General features: G+C 41.4%; 1 protein-coding gene across 1 annotated transcript in view; it reads left to right on the top strand.

Annotated features, from left to right (window-relative positions):
- The window catches only part of DCBLD2 (discoidin, CUB and LCCL domain containing 2), a 72,757-nt gene that overhangs the window by 6,951 nt on the left and 43,108 nt on the right, over nt 1-22,698 (top strand). The window contains exon 2 of the mRNA XM_018568336.1: nt 18,915-19,142. Coding sequence (XP_018423838.1) covers nt 18,915-19,142 — 228 coding nt within the window. The remainder of the gene's footprint in view (nt 1-18,914; nt 19,143-22,698) is intronic.

Raw genomic sequence — 22,698 nt, 5'->3', positions numbered from 1 at the left:
ATATTTAAGGCCTCGCTCGCATCATAGGCAGTGGGTTCCGGTCCGTTTCTGGCCGGAACGCACTGCCTGCATTGAGGCTGGATCACTATTTTTCTTGGCTGGAGGGAGCGTAGCGGGCCATTAAGGTGAATGACACCGTAGCCACGCCCTCCGGCCGCAATGCAGGCACCCTCGCGGACTCGCAGGGCACATTGTGCCTGCAGTGCGTTTGGCTGCGTTGCGATCAAAATGCTGCAATTTTGAAATAAAGAAATAAAACATGTATGTATATTAATTTACACACATATACATATATATATTTTTTTTTTTTTTTGTTTAAGCCACATTTGTGTGCTTTATTTCTCCCACAATCTAGGCTACACTAAAATTTTACCTTTTTAAAGATAAAAAAATCTATAGCGTTGCCATTAGCGAGGGGTTGCTGTTCTTCCCACAGAGTAAACACAAACCTGAGGTCACCTGATTAATTGGACGAGGGTTAATTCTTCTTTGACAGCACATTTCCAGTAATGCTTTGGCGTCGTGCCCCGGCTGTGCTTATTCTGGTCTTTGGTCTGCCACTATAATACATTTCCAGTAATGTTAATTTGCAAATTCAACGTAACTTCAGGGACTGAGCACCATATACTTAGCAGATTGAAGCTTGTATTCGAGGGATGGCTGTAAATGACCTCTTTGTGTTCACAGTCTTGAATTTATATCATAGCATCCAGTGATGACTGAGCTGACTCTAGAATAATGCTTAGTAAGCAGACATGTTCTCTCACAAAAGGACTTTAGTATTGAGGCACCCATAGGCATGGTGCACTTGTCTGCTGATCCTCATGTCAATAATAAGACCAATATAATAAGATTATCCGTTCAGTATTTTTTCAGCCAACCAAGATTGTACAGTGGTACCACGGTTCATGAACTTAATTCGTTCCACGATTCTGGTCCCGAACCAAATTGGTCACAAACCAAATCAAATTTCCCCATAAGGTTCAATGTAAATAAGGTTAATCCAGTCTGAACCATATGTAAATTCATTACCGCTCTGCACTTTTCTTTTTACCACCATGCTTTCTCTGCACTTTCTTTGGAGCCATGCTGGATTGAATAATACTGTACAGTACTGCATGTGCTAAAAGGCACACAAAAAAAGCTTCACAGCAAGTGTGCACAGGTCTGTCTGCGACTGCGATTTCGACTAGAGGAAGCCACGGCCATGTGTCATGTTTGTCTCAGCGACCAGCTTTCTCAATTCAGAACATTGTACAAGTCATTCTGAATTGAGAAAGCTGGTCGGATGACCAGTGAAACGTGTTCAAGAAAAATACAGCAAGTCCAGTTGCCTTGACTTATTTTTTACTGATTCATTGCAAGTTGCTTCCGCTAGATCTGTGTAAACCGGATTCAGTAAAGTAGAAGTAATGTGCTAGATCCACAGAGCACCCCAAAGTGATGAGCTCTCCTCTTAATTTTGACCATTTCAATGAATGAGCAGGTCAAAAAATGCAGGTATGATGATTCCATACGTTTTCCAGAATGGTTCGATCACTTACATTTCATCAGTAGCGTTTGATTGCAATTACATTTGTAGTTAACGCCCAATTGCTGTTGGACTAATATTAATATTAATACATTGACAGGACATGTTTTTCTTTTCAGAGCTGCGCTAGTTCCTAGATGGCTATAGCAGGGCACAGATTTCACTTGTCTGGAGTTGCTCTTTAATTGATTTGTACTTCTTTTGCCTCTTCTTATTATAGCACCACCCTTGGCAATAAACCCCAAAACTGCTGTACTTTGCAGTTGGTGCATTGACCCTGAGGGACAATTTGGTGAATGTGTCATTACATGTATTTAGTGGTGTCTATTACAGTCCTGGCTTGTCACAGTGCACTATAGTTGTGCTTTATTTATTTTATGACACCGTTTCCTCCCTTTTAAAATAAAATGTCAATGCTGATTATAAATAATGGGCTGTCTTTACAGGGTCTTTTTATGTGCTTTCTGTCTGCCGCTGCCCATTCATCCCACAAGTCTGTGTTCTCTGTTTGCTCAGTTTCATCAAAGGCGGAAAAGGAAGTATTTAGGGTTCCATTTTAATCATATGGAGAGGAATAATTGTCTGATAATACTATTCAGGTTTCCCATTTGAATAATTGCATTGCTGTGAAGGGTATGATCGTTTCCTTGTCAGGTGAAGGATGTGTGTTTAAAGATGACCTATCTTGAAACCTAGCTCACATGGGGGGTATAGAGCAGGCATTTGTTAGAAGCTATTGGAACATTCTATATACTTTTAAAGCCAATACCTGTCCTATAACATGCCATCAAACACTACATTACACACATAAAAATCCTAATGCTTTTCTTTGTGTTTCTCGATCTCGCCTGCAACATGTGGCAGGAGTTGGCAACTTGCACAGCTTGCCAAATACTCAATTTTTTCATGTCAATGACCATGCATCCACAACATGCTGTAGACACCTGAAAGACATACAGGAAGCTTTTGCTTTTGATTCATTTTCTTGAAAGAAAACCTGTTAAAAGCTTCAGACACCGCAGCACAAAACACCCTATAAAATGAACATTAATGCTACAGGTGTTTCACAAATGTTGTTTCTTAACATGACCAAGGATTTCAATAGCACTCTGGGTTAGCTACATTGGGCAAAGCAATGGCAGCCTACCTTGAGGCACTGTCTGAAACCGTATTCATACACTGGTTTAGTTAAAGGCCAAATGCAACCAAAATGTTTTTTTTAAAGCCTATCTCCAATTAAAAAATACTTTTGTAAAGGACGTACCTGTTTTGCCACTCCCGTTGGCTCCAAGATCAGTGCCTGCTGTCCTTTTTTTTTTTTTCCCCCTCCCCTCTGCTTCAGTGGTCAGAGGCCTGATGTTATGTGTAATGCAGGGCTCATAGCCTTGCATTATATGTGAGGACACCAAGGGAGAGTCCACAATCCAGAGGGGATAGAGTCTAGTGCCAACCACTGGGGGAGTGGGAATCGGGTAAGCAAAATTGGTCTTCACCATACAGTTAGACTTAAACAAGTAGCTAACTCTTGCAGTGTGGGTGCAGCCCAGAGATGGACTTCATGGGTATCTCCATTAGGGAGATTTAGGCTCACTTGCTTCCTGGTGACAGAAAGCGATGGGAAGGACATTTCCCTGATGGGCAAAAGCACGTACAGTAATACCTTGGTTTACGAGCATAATTCGTTCCGGAAGCATGCTTGTAATCCAAAGCGCTTGTATATCAAAGCGAATTTCCTCATGGGAAATAATGGAAATTCAAATGATTCGTTCCACAAACCAAAAATATTCATATAAAAATGATTACAATACTGTACTGTAATATAATACTGTACAAAATATAAAGAAAAATAAACCAATTACCGGTACCTCCGTGGCTGGTGTGAGAGGGACAAGAGAGAGGAGGATTATTGTGTAGGACAACTTTCACTATCACTAGCGGAATCACTGCTATCTCAATGGAATCTTTTTCATTTCATGAAACCTTAACAAGGAATCTATACAATGGGACATTGCATTGTCGTTAAACAGACTCATCGCTCGCACTGCTACAGCCTTATTCGGGTGGCACTTTTCTACAAAATTTTGCTCTTATTGCAAGACATTGCTTGTATATCAAGGCAAACTTTTTCAGAAATGTTTGCTTGTCTTGCAAAACGCTCTCAAACCAAGTTACTTGTAAACCAAGGTATTACTGTATATATTTGAAAGCATTAGAAAGTGTTAGACAAAGAAAGCAACCCAAAAACTGACATGTTCTAAGGAGGTAAGATCTCCCCAGTGAGGACACTATCCCCTTGACAGAAGCTGAACATTGGAATGACTTGCCTAAGGGACATGATGTAAAATAATCAGCTGAGCAGTACTACAGCCAGTCAGCATTGTTTGGATATTGGCTGATGGGGAAAAAAAATAAAATACAGCAGGAGATCCGCTCATTCATGCTGTTATTGTGGATGAAGGAATCTGTCATAAAAACATATATAACCAACTGTGCCCAGATTTAAGTACGGGAAGAGAAAGGAGAGCTCTTCAAGGAATGGAAATCCTCCCTTAGACAATTGTCACCGGAAAAAGTGTCTGCAGAGGAAGGTTTGTCTTCTATATTTTGTTCCAGTGAGAACTTGTGGATTTTCCCTCACTTTTGGTACCAGTGACCGTGGTCATCTTGACAAACGAGCAAAGCCACCCAGTGGGACCACAGGTAGCTATAAAACTGACAGAGGTTCTAGCCCTTCCCTGATTTATCTACAATGGGAAAACATTGGTTTTGATGTATTTTAAGTCAAGGGTTTAGCGTATTGTATTTTTACTGATGTTCTCTTCTTAAAGCTTGGTGTGGACTGTAGATGATGATATATGTTTTGTGCTGCAAAGAGAAAGTGAACTGGAGTCAGCAGACGCCTCCTTTTGGGTCATAAAGGCAAAGAGTTGGCAAACTGCAGTAAATGTTTTGTTGTGAAATAGTTTGGCATCGTTCTGCACACAGATCAAGCAGAGACCTATCGGACCACAGAACGCACACAACCCTGCAGCTGTGCCCAGCCACTCTGTGCTGGAGCTGGACTTTGCTCTGCTTTGCCCAGTATTTAGGGCAGGGCTGTGATTCACTCACATCTTGCTTTGGCGTCGTGCCCCGGCTGTGCTTATTCTGGTCTTTGGTCTGCCACAATTATATGTTGGTATATTGAGCTTATAAAATATTTTCATTTATGTGACGTGCCATTTTCTGAACAGCTAAATCAAGTTTATTATATAGATCAAGGCATAACCTTGCACTGACTTGTAGGACCATAGACAAAATGTTTTCACTTGCTTGAATAGTGGTGAAAAGTGTGACTCTTGGTCAGTTTTCTTTATTGTTGACTGTGAGCCATTAGGAGAGATTTCATTTCACTTCCCATGTGATCTTTAGCCCAGGATGTTGGGAGAATCTCTTCAATGGGGGTGCAAGCTGCAATTTTTTTACTTGTGTTGCACGTTTTTGTTGTCTGTGTCCCCCTTTATGGTGAAATTTGTTTTGTTTCCTGTTTTGTCCCTAGGTAGAAGCAATGCTAGTTCTATGGCAGGTATATGGCAGTGTCAGTCAGACTCTGTATCTAGATAGGATCCTCCTGAGTGTCAAGAGACAATCACCAGTTTCGGATAGCCAGTGAGCAAAATGGGCAGACTGGTTGTTACCTTTTTTTTTTTTTTTAGCTTTGGATAATGTGGGGAAAGTTTAGAACCTCTCATAAATTGTTAACGATCATCTACACTTCAGGTACTGGAAGTTTCTTAATCTCCTGCCATTCCTTCACTAAGACAGGAACTAAGGACAGGCTAATCCTCTCCAAAGGAGAAAGACATTAAAAAGTGACCAGTTCTATTCCTTCCCCAACAATAACAAAGAAATGTTTTTTGGCTTCGGTCCTGCTGTTAAAGATACAGGAAGCATGTGTTCCCACTGACAACAATAACAAAGAAAATATGCTGAAAGTGATGCAACAGCTGAAAATTTTCATTGGCCTCCTAACTCTTGGGATTGTCTAGTTTTTAGCGATGGCTCCATTCTCCAGTATCTACAGGTACACCCTGTTTTGAGTAAGAAGTTACACATGGGGTGCTGTTTAAAAAGGAACACATGAATTAGCAACGTTCGGATGTGCTTTCTTTGGAATTGCTTCCCCCAGGATTATCCCAGTCAGTCAGCATTTTAAGCGTTCTCATATGTCAAAGATTCACCATTTGACTTTTTTTTTTTTTTCTGTTAATCGGTTGCATAAAACTCGGTGGTGCCCGTTTTGGTTTGCAGTTTCAAGGAGCTCTATTTACTAACCTGGTGTAAATGGTGCTTCTGTTTGTATAGCTCATCTCTCTCCGTCAGTATCATGGTGTCACGCCTGTTAGGGACTGGGGGGTTGTGGATCGCAGCTGCGGAGGCTTCTCAGGCGGGGAACCCTGGTTTCACTCTCAACTTAACGGAGAGTTGGGGTTCTTAGCATCACAGCCTCAAATTAAATAATAAATGGATCGGAGAGGGTTATTCCTAAATAAGCCTATCAATAAGCTCCAGTGTACATTTAGTGAGTACTGAATTAGCAAGGCATAGAAGACACGACAGTATTATTTGGCATTGGTACAGTTCCCCAGTAAGTAGATAGGCTTTGCAATTGGTATTTCAAAGGTATACAGTCCTGATGGCACAGTGTGCAACTGCACTGAGATACTTGCTATTTAGGTCATTGCCGCTGGAGGTAGCTGGGGGTCCTTTGTGGTGTCCGGTTCCGGTGTGTGTGGCTGGAGGGCACAGTCTGGAGGCTATGGAGGGTCCCAGGAGACAGCAGGCGTTCTGGCTCAATATTGAAACTCCATGCTGTCTCGTCTGGGCGTTTAAATAGGGCTATGGTGAGGAGGAGGAGCCGCGGCACGCACTGACGCACTTCCACGGTGGAACGCACACGGCCCCGAAACCGGAAGTGACGAGCGTGCGCTCCACCATGGAACGCAAGCGGCCCAGAGAAGGAGCGGCTGGCTGCCGCGTCTCATGTCCCTGCTAGAGCTGACTATTACACATGGAGACAGGTTGATCACATAATAGTTTTCACAAGCAGTGTGATAAATATGAGTGCTTGTGGACTAGCATCGTTTGAGACACCACAGGGGTCAATGGTGAAGAAAAAAAACAAAAAAACATTTTTCTGGGAAAAGCCTCTTCCTTTGGATGTTCTGTCTTGGGACCATCTCACTGTGTCATTCTTTCTATCTATACTTGCATACAAGAGTTGAATAGAGATAACCAAATGTCGCACAATACTGCCTTTTCGGAATTGGAGATCATCCAAGTTGTGATGTGAATGTCAGGTATGTGGTATATTGCTCAGTAGGCTGACCACTTTATTCTTCATCATTTTGTTGCACATACAGATTATCTACAAAGATCTTTTGACCTTGTATGTCAATAAGCATGACCATTTATCAGCAATCGATCATCTTTTGACACTGAGATACCTTCTCTGATGGGCAGGAAGATGCAATTCAAAGACTGAAATCATGCTGGGAGCATGGCTTTTGAATGGTTGCTTTTTCTGCCCAGTGAGCGATACAGGTTCCAGAGATGGAGATCCACTGTTATTGCTCAGATCCATTCCATATTCTCCTTCTCACCTTTTAGAGAAAGTAACCAGTGGCCCAAAACAGACTCCAGGGAACTGCGTGATTAGAATCAATTACCAGTATTTTTTTTTTTTTATTGAAAAGATCCATTTATCAAACTGCAAAAGGAAAAATGGGAATAAGAAGTGTTCACCTACAACACTGAGCTATAGTTTTATGCTTCCATCTTTGCTGAAATACTTCTTCATAATCTTATGCTTAGTACAGGGTGGACAAATGAATATGGAATTCAGTCTGTCCAATCCAGGAGCCAGAAGGATTTTTTTTTTAGGAGCCAGCTCCATTGACCGTAACTACAATAAACCCCAAAAGTTAGGAGCCTGCATTTTTAAGGAGTATTGACTACCTGGCTCCTGGGATTTGTCTAGCCCCAGCTTACTGTATATATTAACAAATCAAAATCCTTGTCAGGCAAAAAGTAAATTCCAGCAAACTCTCCCAACATTGTCAAGAAAAGACAAAAATAATTTTAAAAAAACCTTGTCTAAACTCTATCTTCAAATCCCATAATTTTTGCTTATTTTATTTGGCCCTTCTGGGTTTGGCTAATATCCATATTCTTCTCAGTCCTTTCAAAGAAGTTCCAATTCAAAAATGGCGACACCGAGTTGATGTAAATGTATGTAAGGATTAAAAGGGAACCAACCATCTCAGATTTTCTAGAAAGTCTTGCGGTTGACTTTTTTTCTCTACATCAACATATCTCTTCAAACCTATGGCCAGTATTTTAGAAAAATGTTCGCGTTCCAGACACCGCCATGAGTTACCCTTTGCTTGGTGCATAATAATATTTTTTAGTTGAGTACTCTGCTGTATTAAAGGGATTTTGGAATGTGCTGTGTTTCTTGCATTGATTGTCCAGTCCCTGTTTATTTCTGACATTGGCAATGGAGAGGGTGGGGAGGGGGTGTATGGGTGCTTCGCATGGCTTTCTGTCTAGAGCCTTTATTTAAATTGCCTTTTCTGAAGAAATCTTAATTGGAGGAGTGTGTCTACTTCCCTCTGAGTTATCCCTGAACGTTTATTTAGTATGAATGCCAGAATGAGTGAACGGATAGGAAATTACTAGGCATGTGTTTTTAATAGGTGTATAAATAAACCTCCATTATCTAGATCAGTTCACACCTCCTGACTTTGATCTCATTTACACCATTTGCACTGGAAGTGGATATTTTATGCTTCCAGCGCAATAGTAACAGGATATATTTTTCATAGTATGCATTTATATGTTAGAGCCAAGGTAAAGAATATTGTGAATAGGGCTGCCTATTGGCTACTTAGTGACTGATTTCTGCCCTGTATTTACTCTTCCAGCATCTACCAGGCTGTGTTTTCTTATATGGGTTGTTATCCTGAAGTAGCACATGCGTGGGTGGTAATGTGTGTGGGAGAGGTTAGGGAATGGCTGGGTCAGTGGGAGAAGAGTGAGGCACTGTAGATAATTCAGTCAAAGACAAATGCAGCTGAGTAGCTTCTTTTTAATCTCGCAGGGCCACAACTATGGTGCCTAGCAGGCACCTTTTCAGGTTTTGGTGTTTCTAGCCTTTAGGAAGGAAACTGGACAGCAGTCAGAGCAGCAGGTGCTGGGACTACGTCTGTTAGTCTCTGCTCTGTCCTTCACCACAGTCCCTGCCTTGAACACTTGAGCTGTCAGTATTACGGTAATCCTTTTAGGTTTTTTTGAAGGTAAATAAGGAGCACCATGTTGTGAAACATTAAATTACAGATTGGGAACGAGTGTAAAGAATAGGATGTGTCTCTTTCACTGCAATTTCTATGAAGGTCATGGGCTATTGTGGAGTATGAAATGAGAAATTGAAGTTGAACCAACACTTGCCTTTCCATGACTCCCTCACATCAGGGTGATTTCCCTTCTTTTAGTGTTATGTTTGTTTTTGCTTTCTACCTCCCGTACCCCTGCCATGTTCTGCAAAAACATTGAGGACGTGGTAGGGTTAGGTGGGTAATTTGTCAGGTCATGGGTTGTGGTGGAGGAATTGTGGAAAAACAATAGTTAAGTGTCAAATCAATTTTCTCAGGAAGTACATTTCTGAAAACGGGGATCATATGCTAATGTATGCTTTCTACCCAGAGCTCAGTACTTCTGTCCCAGAACTTTACACCCCCTTGAGTCTGCCCAGTTCAGTTTTTACACCTTTTTTTTCCAGCTCTGCCCGCTCCAAGATTGCCATGAAACACACAGGAAATCTTGGTGAAATCACAGATGGATCTTTTAATGTAAACACAATGTGGAAGCGTTGTGAACATTGGGCTGCAAAGTCCTGAGAGCTGTTTGGAAACATGATGACTAAGGCCTTGTTCACACCAAACACAGTTTTGATCCGGTCTGCACCTGCTCCGTGCTTGGTGTGAACAAGGCCTAAGGCCTTGTTCACACCAAACGCAGAGCAGTTGCAGACCAGATCAAAACTGCGTCCAATGTATTCCAATGGTATTTTTTTGCTCCAGTTCACATCGCAGCGTGCAGTTCCAGAGCAGGTAAAAACTGCAGCAGGCCCTATTTTACCTGCTCTGGAACGCATGCAAACGCTTCAAGAACCCCTGGATCGCACTGAAAGCACATTTTAAAAAATATATTTTTTTTGACCAAAAACGGCCCGGAACGCATCAAGACGCGGCAAAAAACGCAGCATAACCCACTGCACTGCGTGTGCAGAAATCTGAGCGGATCTGCTCTGCATTTGGTGTGAACAAGGCCTAACACTCTCAGCTCGGCTTCCCTGAACTTCCTGGCCGTTACAAGATCACAAGGGAGAGAGCACTCTCCAGCAGCTGTCAATTGACTAGCTTGGAGGAGAGGCGATCAGAGGATTGGTTTGCTGTGTTTGTGGAGATGCATATCTTACTAGTGCACACACAAGGGTGGCTCCACAGGACCCTGCAAGGGAAATGAGTCACTCTAAAACAGGACATTGGGACCAGATGGTTCTGCAGGAAACTAAAACTTTAAACATCAAGGAGCAGCATCTGTTGTAAGTGATTTAGTCAGCATTTGAAATGGCTTAAAAGCCTTAAAAGTATCACTTTAATGCATTGGCTTTTTATGATTAAATTTTTAAGCTATTTTAAAATGTTTCAGAAGGCTAATAGATGAAAAACAAACTAATTTCTTTTGAGGCATTTAGAAGCCTAGGTGTACATGTGGTGATAACTAGTGATCTCTGCAATTTATTTCCTAGATCTGCCACAGTTATTGCGTAGCTTTACTCTAATGAATGTTAAATTCTGAAGAATGCAACAATGGAAGTATAAATACCCCGAGAGTGGGTAGGAACAGGATTAGGAAAACTATTTTGTTGCTGGGGTCCTCAGGAGATGTGAGAAGCCAGTGGGTGACTTGGCCCACCAGACTCGGCCTATAATTGAAATCTCTTTTTGGTGAACTGGCCCTTTTAACTGTGAGTTGATGCTCTGATTCAAAAGAAAATACAGATTCTTCTAAGGGTTATCGGGTAAAACTTCCTGTAAAGTAATGTAAATACGCCTCCTCCAACACTCAAGATTGTAACCTCCGGGATAAGAAAACTCCCAATTGCTCCATGGCGGAGATTAGTCAGTGTCTTCTGGTGAACTCCTGATCCCTGTGAAAGTGAAAATAGCACCCTCACAGAGGCCAGACTCTGGAAACATGCCGTGAATGCAGCTCTCTATGTGCTGACCTTTTTAAACAGTCCTGCTAAAGTGTATCCATTAACCAGTAAAGCCATGCAAGGAGCTGCCAGCTTGTCTGTTTACAAAGCGTTCCTCATGGCTGCCTGAAGTCCATTATGGGCCTCGCTCTGCCCATCTTCAGCAGTGCAGCCAACCAGCTAAATGGACAGTTGCTGTGATTGATTCTAATTTGCAGAGAGTCGGAGAAGGCCGTTTTTTAAATGAGCGCTCCTTAAAGCTTTAGCTCCACTTACAAACCCTTAGGCTATAATCATTTTTAAACAGCCTGAGTGCAATTTTAACTTTTAACCTCTCATTGAATGGTGCGTTTCTTGGGGCTGATGGGTATGTAATATAGGATTGCTCTGGCTTTCATTCTCTGACCATCACGGGGAATATAAATAAGGGATTTGGCTGTTGGTGGCAACATCTTCTGTTTTTTTTTTTTTTTTTTTCCTCTTTGCTCACAGATGTCGTAAATTAGCCTGGGTGCCTTTGAAATTGCCATTCAGGGGAGAACAATCATCATTAGAAAATGCAATATAGACATTTAGGGTTCATGCACATGGTTGTAAAAAAATGCTACATTCAAATCTAAACGGCTTTTAATTTGTTACTTATCTGAACACAGCAGTATTGTATATGGTACTGATCCTAGGTGATGCCTTAACAAGGATGGCGCTGTCCCTTGGTGGAGAAAGGAGGGTGAGAGCATTGTCAGGGGGAGGACATTCACTCTGTGACATGTTGCACTTACCATATATGCACATAAAAATGGAAAAATATGACCTGCAAGTAAAACAAGAATTTTATGGAAGTCATAAAACACAAGAAATACGTAAAACATTTGCAGACTTTCAGAATAGTAAAGTGCGCAGTTCAAAAAGTATGCCAATTGCCTTTTTTTTTTGGCAGCCAACAAAGAGTTTTCTGAGTGCCTCTGTATAGTGTTGTCTACCTTGCATGTGACAATGTACTTTAAAATGTATGTTATTGTTTATCCGATTAATCGAACGTAATAATCGGCTAACTAATCGATTTTTAAAATAATCGTTAGCTGCAGCTCTATTCATGGCATGGTTTTAGGTTTAACAAGTATCCCATGTATTGGTGTGCGTATGCTTAGTTTTCACAATTGCATGTTGCTGTTTACTTTTCCGTTAACGTTTTTTGAGTTTTATTGTTGGAGTTCATTGTTGGACGGGGGTTTAAAGTATTTCCCAATCTTGCTAAGGGGACTAGCATTAAGGTGAACGGACTTGGAAGCGTGTGCTAAATAATTTGTACTGCACCAGTCTCCTGTTCTTCCGCCTCGCTAAGTTAGTTTCTCCTAACCGATCGATAGGCAGTGGGCAGAAATACAATTGAGCATGGACAGAGTGGTTTGGTTTATTTACTGTACACCTAATGAAATACCCTGGTGACTCGTATTCATTTACTGGGCAATCAGTAATGATCTTCTCAGTCAGATGATATCACTTGTGGTTCTGAAGTACCAGTCATTGGATGAGCGTTTGACAAGCGGTGGGATGGTCCGCTGAGCTGATGCAGTAATGGGGCAGTGCTTTCAATTTGTATTTGTCTTTGTTACATTTTATATGAAGAACTCATTTAATTTTCGTTCTGCTTGTTCCTGGTGTGTGCCTCTCACTTTTTTTTGTTATAATGGCAGTTGGTGGCTTAACTTGCACAGAACAAGGTATTGAAAGCTTCCATTGTGTCCTGTGAGTCTGGTTATTTTTTGTTTTTTATTTTTTCCTGGTGAGCTGTAACACATTAAGGAAGAACAAAAAAATCTAGTCAGGGGAAATCTGTGAAGATTTCTCCTGACGTACTGGCAATGTTATAAGAAGGCAAAACTCTTTAGTGTGAGAACGGGGATAAAAACCTGAAAGTTCTAACCCACCTTTTTACAGGCCCTTCATACCATTGTGTAGCAATAATGCATGCCTTCTATTAATAATGGCTTCCAATTGCAGCAACTAGGGATGCACCAATACCTATATCAGTATTTGTGCCAATACTGGGCATTTTCATGAGTACACATTGGCACGTCCATTATCGGTACCGGTATTGGTGCATCCCTAGCACCCTGATACTAATGATTTAAAGGAGAACTATGAGGTGAGCGGTGACTGTCAGGAATTCCCACCCTCTCCCCGCTCCGATCCTCCAGCGCTGAGTGGAGGAACAGACAAGGGAGGGGGCGGGTACAGCTGGCTCTGCCTCTAGATAGGCAGAGCCAGCTGTCACTCACGCAGCTGGGTGTATCTCGACAGCATTATCGGGATCCGTCCCGGCTGCGGCGGTCTCGGTATACCATGAGCTGTAGCTCACAATATACTGAGCTTTGGGTAACGGGAGGAGGCTAGTATAACACTTGCGCTATAGTTCTCTTTAAAGGATCTACAGCTGAGTAATACATAAGCTACATTTTTGTTAATAGTTAAGGTACTTGAATGCATTTAGAGAAAAGGTCTGCTTTAAAGTTTTGTCCATTGGCCAAAAATCTCTGGAGATTTACTTTTTGCCATTTATCTATAACGATAACCAGGACTCTGCTGCACAATACAAAAATATGGACCTATTGACAGTCCTTGTTGTTCACAGCTTCTGAATATAAGGAAAGAGATACTTCCCCTCGAGTGGATGCCAGAAATACTCCTTGTGTGGAATGTGTAGAGACCTCTGTAATTAGACCAGCAAACAATGACTACAAACAAGGGGCATTGAAAGTGAGTTGACTTTCTTTTAGGAGAAAAACCTGTTCTAAAAATACCTAGTTATGTAATTTCCTGAGGAAAGCCCGTGAATCTGGCCACATTCCAACATTCCACTACAGATCTATAGAGCTGCAGCAATATTCTGTCTGTAGGACAGCTTTAAAGAATGTAATTTGCTTCTCCCAAAATCATTTCATATTTGTTTTAACGTCTAATAGCCAATAAGCATTTATAGACTCTGTGGGTATGCTGTCTCTACAGTTAGTGTTTTTCCTATTGTTTTGTGGTGACAAGCCTGCCCTCTTATTAGGCAATGGTGACCAGCAGGTAAACTGGCAGCTTGGGTCCTGACCAATGTGTCGTGTGTTCTGTGCACGCCTGTCTGAATTAGCGGGGTACATATACCGCTCTTTATTATGGACTTCAGTGACAGCTTACTATTGCCAGTCTTCACACCTGAAAAAAATGTATAAAGTTGTCACTAAGAAGACTTAGTTTGCCTGGGCAAAATCCAAAACCTGTGAGTTCTTCTTCCACTGAACTGTTTGGTGCCAACCATTGGCAGCCGAAAACCAACACTCATCGGCGCGTTAAGGCTGCACCTAGAGGAATATGTCAGCAACTAGCTTGAAAAGTTGTGCTGCTGGTCTGCCCTCCTCTGCTCTCTCCACCATTCATAGATGATCTGTTATGATCCCACAATGTATCGCGTTCTATGAATGGAGGAGGAGAGTCTGTCATAGAACTGCTCTCTCCTCCATTCACAGAACTCGCTGAATTGTGGGATAATTGGGTGCAGTATCTCCCAAAAATACTAAACTTCAGCTTTAAAATAAACTTGCTAGGATTCCAGTTCCAATTGCTGCGCTGCCTAAAGCATGAGGGTAAGAACCAAGCCATTTGGAGTCTGGCTACAGTGTGAACTTGCTGATTTTAGATGTCAGAAGAACCAATATACAAAATGTTGTCTAGGTAAAGTTGTATAACCCTGACTACAGTATAGTGCGTAGGGATAGTCTTTCCCCGATTTAATGAGTTGTTGGTCCATGGTTGTGTGTACTTTTTGCCATAAAAATGACATCCCTACCTCCACTAGTTTTCTCATTTCCGTGCACTTCTTTTTAGCACTTCCACTATGTTATTGCATAAGCCAGAGCGTGTTTTTTGGTATTCTTGTTTGTAATTCTGTATCTCGATTTTTAAAGCAGAAAATCTCAAATGCAATAAACAGGCAGTTTTGTGCAGCACATGATCTGGGTACTTGCTGAGTTTTATGTCCCAACTGCTTCATCTAGACAAGAGGTAAACATTGAGTGAAGGCCGGATACATTTACTTCTACATCACTGGTCAATAAAGCCCAGCTGCCTCTGCCATTGTTTCACTTCTATACCCAGGGAGCAATCGTAAATCACCAGCCTAATTCTGGTGCAATGATGAAGTGGAAATTGGCCTGTATAGTGCAGTCAACAATTTATCTTGCTGTCCGTGTTTACGGTTATTAACATTCGTTATAAAGCGTTATCATTTAGCACTGATATTAAATGAAATAATAAACTGGTATAATTTACAGACTCCAGAGAGAATGAACACAGAGATTTGACACGAGGATTGGGTGGTTTTTGGCCTTTGCCTATAAGCACAATAAAGGTTATTTGCGTATCCACTTTGAACAGGCCCCTGATGGCCCTGCTTTGGGAGATAATACAGTTAATGGTATGTACTGACAGGTCAATGCCGTATATACTAGCTTATTACTTGTCACAGAAATACTCAAATGGATCAGTATAGCCCGCCAACAGTGGCTGTCTTCCCTGCAAAATTAATTTACCCAATCAAAGAGCAAGATTTCCGGGCCAATCGCCATTGTAGTTGGCTACATTAGGCAAGTGATGGACTAAATTAATCTGTGTAGTCCCAAAACTATTATGTCAGGAGGAGAGGAGTCTTTTTGTTACATGCAAGGTCTCACATATGTCCCCCCAGCCAGGACAGGCTGAACACACAAAAAACCCAAAATCAAACAGATTTTGGATTTGAATGGAGTAATCTCTCATTGCAGCAACTGTATTGTAACAGCCGGCCCCCCAATAATTTTTCTGTCCAGCTTATGCTATTTTTTTTTATTTTTTTTTTTTGAAGGATGTCCTGCAGGAGCTTACAGGACAAGGCCTCCCACCCACAGTCTTCAACAACCAGCCCAAATTCATTCAGTTAGGCGGCCGCTGTCAGAATACAAAGGAAACGGCAGGGGATTCCTCCAACGCTTGCAAGTGTTGTGTTGACGGAGGAATCTGTTCTATTTTATTTTTTTTCATTAAGCCGCGAGTGGGAAAAAAAAAAAAGTGTATGGCCAGCTTTAGGAGTTAGTGATTGGAAGTTTGAGACGGCAGGGGGTGCATGACACATGAAGCAGTGATCCTTCTCTGTAATACTGCAAGGCAAGCCAGGAGCTTGTAAGGTAAAATAATCCAAAAAAGGGAGGGAGGTGTACAACATAAGACACTTCTGCGATTGCTGCACCCAAATTTATTTTAAGCATTTGGGCTGAGACTTCAGCTGGGCCTAAAGGGCTTTGATAATCCAAATTCAGAAATAAAACGATCTGGGCCCTAAAGTCTGTGCCCAGTGGAGTGAATGCTTTGGCACTGATTTTATGAGAGCTGGAGCAAAAGATAAATGGGATAGTTGTCAGGTGGAGGCGGAAAATTGATGGGCAAAGCATCATGCAGCAAAGGTATCATCTCTTTGTCATTTGCAAAGTGCTGTCAGTCCATGGGTTTTTATACAGTAAATATTTGGCCTCATTCACACCGGCACTCCTGTGTATAGTGTTGCTAATTGCAGGAGAAAGTATCAGGGAAGTGTAAATAACTTTTACGCTCAGTTCACACCAAATGCATTTGCAATCATTTTATCAATGTAGGGACATCTGAAAATTAATGGGCGCAGTTTACGCCAGTGCGTTGATGTGAGCTGCCCGGTACTGGGAAAAAAAGTAGATCAAGCTCCAACGCCTGTTTAATGCGTATCAATGCAGTCAAAAACAACACCTTTTTATATAGCTTAGTGGAAAAATCAAACAAAGCAACCTATGTCGGTGTGCTATGTCAACACGCACACATTGTGGTGTGATGTACCCTTAGCCTTCCTAGATCACTTCTTCTGTAGAGCTTTAAATCCAATCCTGGACACACGGAATTCTATTTTCTCTAAACACAGCTAAACTGCATGCAGGCAAATGCGAAGCCTGAATGATACCATTGAAAACCAATGACGAGCATTTGTGTTTAGAAATGTGCTATAAACGCAGGTTTGACACTGCCGGTATGAATAAGGCCTAAGGGCTTGTTCACACCAAATGCAGACCAGATCTGCATGAGTTTCTGCACACGCAGTACAGTGGGTTGTGCCGCTTTTTTTAATTTCAATTTTATTCATTTAATAACAAATAATTACAATCGTATGAATACATTTTGCAACATATAAGTACAAGGGGAAAGACGAGTGGAACCCATTTAAAGAGCGAAGAAGCTTAGACTCCAATATTCCAGTTGTTTCAAAACAGATCAAGCTTCAAAGTAAGCAAACGTCCCGGTTCCCAACGCCATTGAGAATCAAAACATCCTGATGTTACACTGCATGGTAACCATTCATAGACTAAAGACAAAGAATTATGTAGGGAGGAACATATAAGGGGGAAATTAAAGAGGGGGAAAAAACCCATAAGGAAGGGGTATGGGCATGGGCACCCATTTATCCAATACGCTGCCACCAAATGTGGACTTCAAAATTCATTATAAACCTGAATGACTAAATCCTAATGAAAATAAATAGATAAGTACCTCTACTCCCCAGAAAGACAGGTGGTATCTTAGAAGACTTTTCAAGAATGAGCCACATTGTTTAGGTACAGGCTCGTTTGTTGGAACTCAACCCACGGCTGCCATTTTATTTTTACATCTTTCATATTTAATAGCAGTCAATTCTTCCATCCGTCTATAATAATCCACTCTGTTAAACCATTCCTTCAAAGTAGGGACATCAGCTGTTTTCCAATGTAAAGGAATTAAAGCCCTAGCTGCGTTCAAGAGTGGGTATCAACCACTTTTTATATGTAGACAGTGGAATTGTAGAGGCATGAAGGAGGCATATCGATGGTTCCAAGGGTAGAGAGATGTTAGTAATTTTCTCAACACCTTGAACAATCTTTCCAGAATGGCCTAAGCTGAGGACAAGATCACCAAATATGTAAATAGGAGCCAGTAGCCGCACATCCCCTCCAACAAGTAGCTACGCTTAGGGAATGCATTGCATGTACACGGTTCGGTGTATAATACCATCTTGCCAAAAAGCAAAATGTATCAGTTACCAAGGTACTAATGGATAAACTGGAGTTGGCACGTAATATATCTTTGTTTTTTCAAGTCAGTCCATGTAACTTGCAATTCCCTTTCCCATTGCGTAAGATACTTTGGAAATGTTTTTGTGCCGCATTTTTGATGCGTTCTGGGCTGTTTTTGGTTTAAAAAAAAAAGTTTAGAATGGGCTTTTAGTGCGTTCCAGGGCATTTGCATGTGTTTGCATGCGTTCCAGAGCAGGTAAAATAGGGCTTGCTGCAGGTTTGTTTTTTTTTTTTTTTAACATGCTCTGGAACTGAACGCTGCCGTGTGAACTAGAGCCCAAAATACCATTGGAATACATTGGACGCAGTTTTGATCCGGCCTGTAACTGCTCTGCTCCTGGAACGCGCTTGGTGTGAACAAGGCCTAAGTGATTGTTCTGTCTGTCCCCCCACAGACGTGTGTTTAAAATATTTGTGCGGCATTGCATAAGCTTCAGAACCGAGCAGGTTTAAAGTATCGGGGTCATAGTAGACCGAGGCCCTGAGACATAATTTTATGCAGTTTTGATTTAGTGGCAGCTGAATATCTAACATCTGGCCAGACAAATACAGAAATTAAAGAAATGTTGTGTTTTTTTTTTTTGTTTTTAATTATTTTTTTTTTATTCACACTACAGAATCATTCCATTTTGTATTCTATTGAAAAACTGTACATGTTAATGTGTAGATTTGTCTGATCTGCATGGGAAATAACAAAAGCTAAAATACATTTTGGTTACAGTGGTGTATATTTCAGCTGTTGAATTGTTGCCTATGTATTCTGAGACCTTTTAGTAGCATAACATGTGAACAGGCTGACGTCTTTTATCTTGGGCATTAGGCGAATCTGTATTGACGTTTATATTTGTGGCAGTTACAAGGCCAGACAATGGTGCTTTATTCATTGTGTGGTATCTTACAACCCTTGTTTATGTTACTTTTTGTTTTGTTCTAGGAGATGGTTGTGGCTACACGTTTTTTGGCCCCGAAAGTGGAACTTTTACATCAAAAAACTATCCGAACACGTACCCAAACAGCACTGTGTGTGAGTGGAAAATCCAGGTTAAGCCCGGCGAACGGATTCTACTGAAGTTTGGAGACTTTGATATTGAAGATGTTGATTCGTGTCATTCTAGTTACCTGCGGATTTATGATGGTTTTGGAGCAGTGAGAACTGAACTAGGTATGTAGAAGCCTTGGCCATATCCCCTCTTTGTGAACGTGTCTCTTGTTAAAGTGGATCTCTAGTTGTTGTTTATTATTGCAAGGTGTGAAAGAGTTCAGCCTCTGCCAGGTGTTTATCTGTACCCCCCACCACAGAGAGATTCCCCCCCTTCTCCCTATGTAAGGGGAGATGCACTTTATGTGAAGTGAGAAATGAAAGCATTAAGTTGTGCCAGTTATGTTGCTGTTTTTTTTAGTCCAGTGCTGGATATATTTCACAGATGTTTCCGGACATTTCTGCTCCAGCAAAGGTTTGTTTTTTTTGTATTCCTATTGACTTGTATGCGAATGAAAGCAGTTACAAAGCTACCAAATACCCATGGACACGAGCCCAAATTCTGTTCAGTCAGTATAGTGGGTCACTATAGAAGAGCACTCTACCATCTTCTGTTTCAGCTTGACTGCTTCCTCATGCACACTCGGACAGATGTAATTTATTAGATTTACAGTTTATGATTTACTGTTAATTAGGGATGCACCGATTTTATCGGCCGCCGAAACATATCGGCCGAAAAATGGCACTTTTGGCATAATGCCGAAAGAGCCACGTTTCGGCCGGTACATCGGCGCATCCCTGTTTTCTTTCCTCCCCGCTGGGCGCTGCTCTGTGTTCCAGCGGGGAGAAAAGAAAGTGACAGCCGGCCGAGCGCTGCAGGACGAGAGCGCTGTGAGCGGCCGGCGTCTCTCCTCCCACACCGCTCGGCCGCCTATCACAGTCCGTCAGAGCGGTGTGTGGGCAGAGACGGCCAGCACTGTCACAGGAGGCTGAGCTCACCTCCCTGCTCCGCTCGATCAGCCTCCTGTGACAGCGTAGAGGAGAGCGAGCACAAGCACTCAGGGAACAGTGATCGATGAGTGTAGATAATTGAGGACATGGTATGTTAACTATATCCTCCATTATGAATGAATGGGAGTGATCTGCATCACCTCATGTTCATTCATATTTGTAGGTATAGTGAACATACCATGTCCTCATGTTATCAATGAACAGGAACACTCATTCCTATTCATTGAAAACAGGGGATACAGAAAAAGAGAGGACTTTGTCATAAATCTCTTTTTCTATTTTAAAAGGGAAACATCAGGGGTCTGTTTAGACCCCCAAAGCTCCTAAAAGCAATGTAAAAAAATCAAAATATTTAATAAAAAATGAATTAATAAATATAAAAAAATTTAAAGTTTATAAAAAATTAAAATAAAAAAACATCGGTTTCGGCCTGACAATTTTTTATTTCGGTATTCAAATTTCTATTTCAGCGCACCTACTGTTAATATTTGTCCTATCAGCAGGCCAAATGCAGAAAGACTACATGTAAAGCTTAACCAGGAAACGCGGCTTGTCTCGCTATGCGTTGTGGCATGGGTGTGTGAATCATAAGACTGGCTGAACAAAATTACACGTGTATTTCAGCTTTGTGTTTAGTTGTTTGAAGGTAAAGTGAGAGAAGTTTGTAGTGAGAGAAATAATTTGGTTAAAGATGGCTGCTGCCTTTTTGTGATATGGATTCAGTGGTTTGATCTGACCCATTGGTCTGGTACAAGTATGCTGATTGAGTTCCGACTTAAAGCTGACCTTGGTCTGCATATTCTGTATGGCCCTTTTGCCTATGTCTAAACGTCTTGCTCCAAATGTTAACTGAAAAGAAAAAAGTTAAATTTGTATTTTATACTTTCCTAACCCTCCCCCCCTTCTGCCTGCGGAGCCCAGACTAGGGTAACGTTATGCTCTGTTGTACAAAGCAGCCCACATCTCACGACAACATACTCTTGCAATGGAGTGGATTGTCTTGCCAGATTTGGCCTGTTTTGCATTCACCGGGAAATTTACTTGAAGGGTAGCGATGTCTTGCCTACCAATGCGGAAGACAGAGGTAAAGTACATTTTTAACACCCATTTTCTTTTTCTTAACGGGTAACTTTTTGGACCTACTATTGGCAGACAGTTTATACAGATATGGAGGGGTACTGGCGAGTATCTGCAGACCTTGCTTTGCACTGCAAGGTCTGCTGTAATTTGCGCCTTGTTACATGCTTGTTCAGGGCAAATGCTCCGGTGTTAAAACCACTAGTTCAGCATGACAGCCTGGCAAATAGTATTTTTTCAGCATGAGGCCCACAAAGCCTTATATATTGCTTGGTGCAAGTTTTCTTTTATATAATATGAATTATTCTTTGGTGTGATATTTTATTTTATTTCATTTTTTTTATACCGGATTTTTTTTTTCTAAATGTGGAGCATAATCTTATCAAACTGGTACAAAGCCTTGAACACATTGCTAAAACCTTGGTAGAAATGTTATACTTAAAGAGAGCACATGAGATGGCCTTCAAAGTATTGCTTCATTTTAGCACAGTAGTGTTAACATACATCTGCTACATTTGCTTATACCTTTTCATTTTGCTATCATGATGGAGTGTAATAAAAGGCCCCAGGCTACAATTTGCATGTGTTTGTGTGTGTATATTAGGGATGCCCCAATACTAATACCAGTATTATGTCAATACTGGGCAGTTTTACGCGTATTCGTGAAAATTCCCCGATACCAAAAACTGATACCGGCACTTTCATTTTTCAAATTGAAGCAGCTGCCTTAGGTCCCACTCTCACAGCAGCCTTCTTGAAAACCACGCAGTACCTGCTTACAGCGCTTCCGCCAAGCGCACATCTTACCCTCCGCCCGAGACATCAGGCCAGCTCCCCGAAGCAGAGCGGAGCGCAGAGTATGTAGAAAATTCATATACTATTATTCTACATTGCTCTATAGTATATTGCTGGGGTTTGTAGTCCTCTGTAGCTACTGGTATTATTCATTGCTATATAATGTATTGCTGAGATTTTCCACCAATGTCCTAAAATCTGTATTGTTTTAGAAAAACTGTCACATGACACACAAAAATTGGTACTTGAGGAAAGTATCGGAATTCGTACTCTGATCTGGGTGTATGTGTGTATATGTTTGACTCAAGGTATTGCTAATGTACACAGTCTTGTGCTTCCCTTGAATACATTCTAGGGTTGTATTCATACCACCTTTTCACCTTTTCCATATTTATTGTCTTTTATGCATGCCACTTTGTTTTAGTTGTGGATAGAGGTCGGAAGGATTCGAACATCTGCCGGGTTTTTATTGTCTTTCTGTCCATTTGTGAGATTTCTGCTACTCCTGTGGGGATACTGACGACATTTAAGCTCCCATCACATCTGTTCCCTTGCGGTACTATGCTACATAACAGGAGCTAGTAATGATATAAAAGACCGTAAAAGAGGAACCAGTGAGAGCTGCGGGGAACCCTGGAGATGGACTGATGGACTCCTGGAAGTGTCAGTTTCCCTTCAAACTTCGGTTGTGATTTCTCATGGTTTGTTTGACAGCAAGGAGACATTTATTTACACCCTTTTAGATATTTGATCTGCAACAGCTAAAAGCTTAAAAACTGTGCTTGCCCTTAAACTTATATAAAGTAATTGTTGACACTACACACCTGCATGCTTGGCTTAAACCATACCAACTTAT

The sequence above is a fragment of the Nanorana parkeri genome, unplaced genomic scaffold (genome assembly GCF_000935625.1).
Source record: "Nanorana parkeri isolate BGI_ZX_2015 unplaced genomic scaffold, ASM93562v1 scaffold1172, whole genome shotgun sequence".
Lineage (NCBI taxonomy): Eukaryota > Metazoa > Chordata > Amphibia > Anura > Dicroglossidae > Nanorana > Nanorana parkeri.
Note: the sequence above shows the minus strand (reverse complement) of the source record. Positions and strands in the feature narration are given on the sequence as shown.